This window comes from Callithrix jacchus, chromosome 5 (assembly GCF_049354715.1).
Source record: "Callithrix jacchus isolate 240 chromosome 5, calJac240_pri, whole genome shotgun sequence".
Taxonomy (NCBI): domain Eukaryota; kingdom Metazoa; phylum Chordata; class Mammalia; order Primates; family Cebidae; genus Callithrix; species Callithrix jacchus.
The window spans coordinates 30,603,575-30,611,849 of NC_133506.1; the positions used below are offsets into that span (position 1 = coordinate 30,603,575).

The 8,275-nt window shown below is 50.5% G+C and overlaps 1 protein-coding gene across 2 annotated transcripts; it reads right to left on the bottom strand.

The window, feature by feature from the left end:
* Positions 1 to 595: 595 nt before the first annotated feature.
* On the bottom strand, positions 596 to 7,020 carry CST9 (cystatin 9). Of its 2 annotated transcripts, XM_078371519.1 has the most exons (3): positions 6,716 to 7,020; positions 4,812 to 4,925; positions 596 to 3,914 (listed from the first exon to the last, which is right to left on the bottom strand). In XM_078371519.1, the coding sequence occupies exons 1-3, from the start codon at positions 6,965 to 6,967 to the stop codon at positions 3,825 to 3,827; spliced, it is 456 nt and encodes a 151-aa protein (XP_078227645.1). In that variant the 5' UTR covers positions 6,968 to 7,020; the 3' UTR covers positions 596 to 3,824. The 2 variants fall into 2 exon arrangements, with proteins under 2 accessions (XP_078227645.1, XP_054111264.1); XM_054255289.2 differs by having other exon boundaries at positions 596 to 4,925.
* Between the last annotated feature and the right edge of the window lie 1,255 nt (positions 7,021 to 8,275).

The window sequence follows — 8,275 nt, forward strand, 5'->3', positions numbered from 1 at the left end:
ACTCCGCTTTCACCTGCACATTTGTTCTTAAGTCAAACTCATACTTCAATAATCTTAAACTTTTGGTGGACATTACATAAACTCCCCTGACCAGTAAATCTATGAAGAATAAAATTGTGTGCTCTCATATTTAATCCTGACGACTCTGAAGAAATGCCTGTTTTAATTCAGCCAACAAACATAAACTAGATTTTTTTAACTGAAAAATTATTCCAGATCACATGAACTGGGAAAGTATTTTACGGTAGTTTCTATCGTTCTATGAGTTTTGGTAAATGTTTCATTTATGTAAGTGCTTATTTTTCTTTAAGCCAATTAAATAGAGCTCCTTTTTATATCAACTTTGATAATACCATGCAGAGGTAGGAACATATAGCATATGCATATAACATACAGACACCTACAGACGGAAGCAAATGCTACAGCTTGCACTTTAGAACTTTACTTATGTGCCAGGTACGATAACACAAAGCTCACAAGTTTGTAAAATAATGTCTTGATTCGAATTGTGCTTCTGACTGCTGGAACAAAATTGCCTGCTAAAAAGGCTAGTTTTTTACTAATATATATGGAAAACAACTTTAAAGGCTTCAGATTTTCTTTTTTGGGAGGAAACGTTTAGAAAGATAGTTTTTACTCATTTTATTATTTAGGAACTTCTGCATGCCAACGAAAACTACAACCCACTGTTCCATTAGTTTTGTTTTTATTTTGTTGGTGGTGATGGTATTGCTTTTAGAGGTTTTGGATTCGTTCCTATTGCACCTTGCAAATGAACAATGTTGCCAAGATTAAAACTTCCCTGTGTGAATGCTGTCATTCTAAATTGTCCTTAGCAAGGTTAACTTGTTTGTCCAAAAATACAAAGGTTCCTGGTTCCTAATTATCAGACATGAAATTAGCCAGTATCCCAGCAAGTGGAGTCCTAGGCTCCTTTCTTTGGAGAAATCAATTTTCAGAAAACACCTACCTGAGGGCTCTATCTGGTGTCAGGTTTGCTGTTTATTGGATCCATTCTGATTCTGAATGGAGTCTGGCTAAGGAAATGCACAAATGAAGTTGGAGAGGTCAAAATGCAAGATTCTGGAGCTCCTATTTGGAAGGAAACTCACCCCCCTTTTCCAGCTGCAGCAAGAGAGCACCGTTGGTGCCTGGGCTGGGGTAGTAGGTTTTCATAGATGCTGTTGGGGTTTGCCTTAGGGTTCCACATCTGACAGTAAATTGTTAAAGAAAAACTTTAGACAAAGTGAATTCAACAGAGTTCGTTGGGTAAAGAAGAATTCACGAATTGGGCAACACTGTAAACTGGAAAAGATTGAGAAAGTTTTTCTCTAGTAGTGTAAACAGCAAGGTTTCACAGGCTAAACAAGGCAGCAAAGTAAAGAAATTCTCTGATTGGCTTAGCTAGATGTCTACCTTATTTGGGCATGATGTAATGATAGGGGTAATGACTGCAGCATTTATCTTGCTAACTTCAGACACCAGAATCACCCGAACCCACGTTAAAACCCAAGTTTTAGCCACCCTACTTCCCAAGACACTGACAAAGTAGGTGTGGGCAGGGCCAGGAAAATCCCACCTCTAACCAGCACCCAAGATTTGAATGGGGACGTTCCTGGTCCTAGGTGTTTGCCTTGTTTGGGTATCTTGTGACCAGAGGTCCCTAGTTATATAACTGACCGGCTGGCTGTTTGTGATTGATTGATGCTGGGTTTTAATTTATAAGTCAGCCATGAGAAATGCCTCCAAGTTAAGTTTTGATTTACTTATGAAAGAGTTCCACGTACAAAAGCAACCTCATGATAACGATCTATTATTTGCTTTAATAGAGGACACTGTAACATGGGCAATAGTTTAATCTCTGAGCACACTGCCTATAAGAAAGCAATAACCATATATACACAATAGAAACTCTCCTTCTCCTTTCCAATCAGGCAGTGTTCTGACCCTTCCCCAATTCAATGTGAGCTGAAGAAACCATCCTCAGCCTCACCCCAGTGCCCTTTGGGGCGAGTTCCTTCTCACTTGTGGTTGGGTCTGCATGGACACTGCAATGAGGTCTTCTGAACCTGCACCATTCAAAGTGTGGTCTGGGGGACAGGAGCATGTCCGTCCCAGGGGAGCTGGTGAGACATACAAATTCCCCGGCCCTGCCCAGGCCTAGTGGGCAGATTCCTGGGGTATAGGGAGAATAAGAACTTGGGTTTAGGGCATTTAGAACTTGCCTTCAGGATATTCTAGTCCCTCTGAAGTTCACAAGTAACTGCAGATAAATGCTGAAGGCATATTTATGGAAAAGAAACTTAAGTCTTGTCCAGAAAGAGTAATTACCTTTTAGCTGGAGAATGTGATGGTTTCTTTCTAGAGGCCAGACTGTGGACCACAGGGGTATATCCAGCTGGGATGTAAATGCAAAAATTCAACTCTGAGTTGGGTGCCCTGAGGTTGGGAAGACTGAGACATACCTCCTCACTTCCAGTGACAGAATGTGGCCCTCAGACTTGACCTCTTCCAAACCTGCAGGGTGCACCCGCTCTGCTGATGGAGCCCATTTGCACAGATCAGCACCTGAGCGAAGCTGGGGGAGACGCAGCTGCTGGTGTGGGAGCTGGTAGCATGTTACGTCTCGGGCACCAGAGGAGCGCTTGGTGTCAGAGCCTGGTAACTACGGCCTGAGGCCCAAGCGGCTCACTGCCTGTTTGTGTAAATAAACGCTTATTGGGACACAACCAGTCTGATATGTTTGCTTGGCTACTGTTCCTTTCAAGGCATGCCAGCAATGCTGACTCACTGAGAGAGACCATCTGCCCACAAAGGCCAGGATAGTTACTCTCTGGCTTCTTCAGATTTTTTTTTTTTTTTTTTTTTTTGGCCAAACTCTGGTTTAGGTGACTTGGCCAGGGTCTTAGCACCATCCAGTCTGCCCGTGCATCTCATGCTGCATCCCATGGGGGTGCACATTCCTGTAAATCCTGCATTTTCAGGGGATTTCTGTATCCCTGGGGACTAGTGAGAGTGCAGATGCATTTTTCAAAGGTCAGAGGTGCTGAAGTTGTATATTTCTAAGATTCTTCCAGAAGATGCTGCTGCTCTGGATGCCAGGACAAGCTTATAAGGGTGAGGTTAGAAGTCCTTCCTCTACCCACCAGCCTTCCATGGACCAGGAAAGGTGTGCAAGCCACCCCTCAAGCGCAGCGGCCACTGAGGTCTTAGAGAATCAAGCAAAGCATTAGGAAAGCCTAAGCAGGAGATCTGGACAGTCTCAATCTCTGAGACGTCCAAGGTTCCAGCATGAATCTTATCAGACACCATTACTTGACCAGATGCCCTCTGAGTGTGATGAGTGGGACCCAGAGGCCCTGTCTTGCTCCATCATGCACATTGGGTGCCCCGGAAGATCACAACGTTTTACCTCTGGCCACATGGGCCATCATCAGCCATGCGCCTGGTGACAGCAGCTCAGACTCATCTTGGTTGTGCCACCTGGAGCTGGCTTACGGGGTCCTAAGGGAGGGAGGACCCCACTGACCCAGATGCAAACAGGCTGCCCTCCTGAGAGGAACTCCATCGACTGCCCAGCCCCCTTTCTCCAGCACATGGCACAGGAAGCTTTTGGAAATGCTGATGTTTAATGACCTATTCTACAGGAGGAACCTGGACAAAGAGAAGTTTCTAAAATGCCAAGCCATAAACCTCAGACACTTGCAAAGTGAGAGAACACATATGCAAGGAGCTGGCCAGCCACTGATGTGTCAACTCCTGGGAACAGCAGGTGTCCGTAGAGGAGGCGACAGCATGTGGTCAGACATGTGAGTGGCTTCCACTCAGGAGAGACCCTCTGAGCAGGTCTTGTTCAGGAGTTCAAAATATGTCTTCCAGGGCATGGTTTCCACAGTGAAGAAGCAGCTGAAGGTCTGCGGGAACAAGCACAGGAAGAGACAGGAGGGCCAGGGTGGGGGAGGTTTGAGAATCTGGTGGCATCTGCTCTCAACACAGGTTCCATTGCCACCTTGCCCATTCCTGCAGCCAGCAATTGAGCCATGTGGCTCCTGCCTTCAGGTCTGGCCTGAGCCTGAGGCCAATCCTGAATCGCATCGTGATTTGAGGCTCCCTCCTTCGCCAGGGTCACCTGTGCCATGCCTCCTCCTCCAGCCAGCGGCCCTTAGCGGAACCCCAGGATGTCCCTGTGTGACCCCTGCACCCAGGAGTAGCAGGAGAATGCTTTGTCCCATGGAAGCAGTTTTCAGGCTTAGGCAACTAGCTACCTATTTCTTCATCTTACAGTAATAAGATGACTAAGAATGAGAAGGGTTTTCCCAGAGCCAGGCCTCTCTTGGAGCTTGTCCCCTAGAGCAGGTGCTGCAGCTCAGCAGGGCCTGAGAGTGAGGCAGGGGGGCTTCTTCTCAGCTCCACCTTTTGAGTCTAGAGCAGGAAAACCCTGAGAACAGTATCCACAGACGTTGTCACCACTGTCTCCAGGCTCTTTCTCTAGAAGGCAGGGAAGAAGCAGAGAGGAAGACCAGAGAGAAGGTTCTGAAGGCCACGTGGCCCACGTGCAGGCGGCTGCAATGGTGTCAGAGGGCAGAGTAAGGAAACAGATTGGCCCGGAGCCTGAGAGTGAAGGAGACCCCTGGGCTTCCTGCGTCACTAGGCTCCCCACTAAGGCACAGGCAAGGCAGCCTGGTAGAGCCTGCTGCGGGCTCACTCGCCTTTGTCCCTCAGAATGGCTTTGCAGCTGCTCCTGTGCCCACACCACACCCCACGCAACATCCATAGCTTTGGACGTGAGAGAAGCTGGTGCCTTGTCTTACATTGTTCAGCTCTGGGCTTTCTTGAAAAGGGCAGTTTTCAATGTCATCTTCGAATTTCCTACATACGGTTCGGCGCAGCTGCAGATTCATGGAGAACACCATCTTACCTCGCCACTGTTGGGGAAAAAAAGATAATGTGGACGCACTGTCTGTCTTCCTGCCCCCAAGTAGCTGAGATTGGCCAGACCTCCGGCTTCTGTTGTGTGAAGACACCATTTGTGTAGGAGAGGCCCCAACACTCTAGTGCATTTGGGAGCTCGCCCATGCGCCTGGCATCAGCTCACTGGAGGTAAAACCCAGGGACCTTCTCTAGACTGAGGAGTTAACAGCAAAGAGCAGGTGGGCGTGGTGCGGCTGGGGAGGACCCCACTAACACATTCTCCACCTCTACCCACCCCCCTCCCATGGTGAGGCTCCAGCATCACTCTCAGCAGGCCTCTGATCTTGCAGCTGCATTTCCGGAGGACAGAGCCACATGTCCAGGAGGGCGTCGGCTCTCCAAGAGTTTTCAGGGTACGCTCAGCCCTGGGGCAGAGGGAGCTGCATCTACAGCCTGTCGTCAAACCTTCCACCTGACCTCCGGCAAGAACAATGACCCACAGTGCTCTCACTACACACAGGCACAAACCCTAGGAAAAGGGCTTCGGGAACCCCTGCAGAGTGCATGCTGACATTCTCCTTGCTCGCCTTCCCACTCCGTTCTATTTCATTCCACTCCACACCCTCCCTCCCCATCCACGCATTCCTCCCAGCCCCCAAACTGACTCTGGGATTGCCACATCCAGGAAGCCACGTGGGAGGCTTTTAGGACTCACAGTCATTCGAGACTTGCAGACCACAGTAAGGAGCTTAGAACAGAGGCTTACACTGAGGTCTTAGAGAACCAGAGCTCTGGGAAAACAGAAGCCGGATGTCTGGCCAATCTCAATCTCCGAGACTTCCAATGTTCCAGCACAAATCTTATCAGACACCATTACTTGACCAGATGCCCCTCTGAGGGTTGCATCAGGCTTCTAACTCTCCTGGGAGGAGGCAGCAAAGGAGCAAGGAGGAGAACTCCTCTGTACAAGCATTGCAATCCTGAGGACAGCAGTGAAGACTCCCCCCCGGGGGGCAGAGCACCAGCCGGGGCCTTGCACAGTCTTTCCAGAGCTTGAGCTCCATGCAGCACTGGCGTCCGTCTGCCCTTCTTTCAGCCTCCTGGTGCTGAGAAAGGAAGACCAATGCTCCTTCTCCCCCGGAGCCAGAAGTGCTCCATTAGGAGCGCATTTTAATTGTTCGTGCCTGTAGCCCGGATGAACTGTGCACTCCCGATTGCATTAATGGTTTCATGAAAAAGGCAAGCATTTTAGGATGAGGAACCATTGACTGAGGAAGAGTGTAAATCAGCCTTCAGTTCATTAACTGCAGACAGAACGAGGAGCCCAGAGGAGGTGGAAATCAGAGAACTGACCTCTCACAGTGGCCTCTCGGGGCTGATGGTGTTTCTTATTGCCCCCAAATTCCCACTGCTCTCTGCGTGTGTGTGTGTGTGTGTGTGTGTTCCCTTGCTTTTCTATTTTCATTTTATGACCTTAGAATATTTCAGTCTCTTCAGTCATTTTCCCTGCTTGTCAGCTTCATCTCCTTAGAAGTCCTTATTCCGAAGTCACTCTTAGGTTATTGTATAAGGTCATAAAAATCATGAAGATTGAAAACTACATCTTGCATGTGAATAGACATTGACCTAATTTAAAACAATCTCTGAGTTCAATGTTTTCCAGAACTGAAAGTACTGTAATTAGGTCTGGACTACCCAAGTATGGACTGCAGATGGTGAACCCGGTTTCCTAGACTAGACACCCTGGTCCCTCACTTAGGGGCAGACGGAGAAGGACAGGCCAGAAGAGAATGTGGTCACCAACCTTTCTGTCACTGCTGTTCTCCCTCCAGGAACTCAGGATGTGCAGCAGCCGGTAGGCATGCTCCTCCTTGCTCTGCACGTTGAAAGTGTTCAAGGCAAACCCCACTGTGGCCAGGAACACAGGATCCTGGACCATTTTATGATCCCTACGCATTTCCTCTTCAGAGCACCAGGCGTAGGTCACCAGGAGCTGGAGGCCCATGAGGAGCAGTGACAGTGCCCAGGGCAGAGCCCTCCTCTGCGGACTCGACATGGTGTAGGGCCCAGCAGCCCCTGCTTTTGCCCTTCAGAGCCCTGGCATCCACTGAAGCCTTCCAGGGCTCAGGTCTGGCCCTTAAATTGACCCGCTGGTGCAGAAACGCCTCCTCCAGGCCTCACGGCTTCGGTTCCACCCTGTGTCTCCCACACAGAAGCTTCCTTCCTCCAAAGCCGGTTAAATCACCTCCTGTTCAGGGGAGAGGAACGTGAACACCCAGGCAGGTGGGATGGGAAGTTGCAATGGGAGAGAGGGTGCCCCTGACATGAGCCCCAGCCCCAGCAGCCCAGCACCCCCACGGGCAGAGGGAGACCTCCATGGGGCACCCCAGAGTCAGATCCCGGAATACAAGTGCCAGAGGTGTGAGTGGACAGTGACCCCAGGACACAGCAGTGGGACTGGGATGGGAGGGGAGGAGCCGTGGGAAGGCAGAGGCGAAAAAGATGGAAAGGGTGACAGTGGGTGCCAGGGTCGTGGGTGAGCCCCGGGAAAGCGCTGCGCCTCTTGAGAGAGAGGCGGGGAGTCCGGGAGGTGTCTGCCTCCCCATCCCCTCCCGCTACGCTAAAGGTCTCAAGATGGGGGCGCCAGCCTGGGGGTCAGGGACAGGGGTTGAGGAAACCAAGAGCAGGCATCCTCAACGTTGTTCTCTGCGCCTCCCCGAGCGCAGCTTCCCAGCCCAGGGATGGCTGCCAAGTGCTGGGCTGGGGGCCTGGCTGGTTATGGCCGCCCCCATCCCTCAAAGGCCTTTCGAGGACCGGTGGACACCTGCAACCGGAGCACTGGAGAGCCTGAGAGAGGAAGACGCCCCAGGATGGCTGAGGGGCGCCCATTTGGTCGCCACTGGTGCCCTCCTGTGGCCACAGCCGGCACAGCTCAGTGTCACAGTCTTGGGGACCAAGACCCTCAGAGCCTCCAACTCCAGTAGCGAGCGGGGCTCTGAAAACCCTGAATAATGCGCTTTTCCCAGACCAGACTTAATAAAAGCTTTGTGTCTGGGAAACGTGCCTCCGATGTTTATCCACAGCTCCCTGTAAACTTCAGAAGAAACCAGCATCCCCTGAAGTCATGTTAAAAAGCAGGTTCCTGGTTCCGCCACCCAAAGATTCTGACCCAGAAGCTGTGAGCAGGGCCAGGAACCTGCATTTCTCCCCAGCTTCTAGAGGATGGTGGTGTTCCTGGCACAGGTTCAGAATACTTCCTGGGGACCGCATACAGACCAAACCACAGTGAGAAGTGACTCACAGGAGGGGCGCGGGGGTCGGGGGATGAGAATGGCTTCTGCGGGGCACACAGGATGGGGGACAG

Excerpts from the sequence above, each read along its gene's own strand:
- CST9 (XM_054255289.2), bottom strand. The coding sequence starts at position 6,967 with ATGTCGAGTCCGCAGAGGAGGGCTCTGCCCTGGGCACTGTCACTGCTC. Across the intron at positions 4,926-6,715 it reads AGAACAGCAGTGACAGAAAG|TGGCGAGGTAAGATGGTGTT; the intron begins GTTGGTGACCAC and ends TTTCCCCAACAG.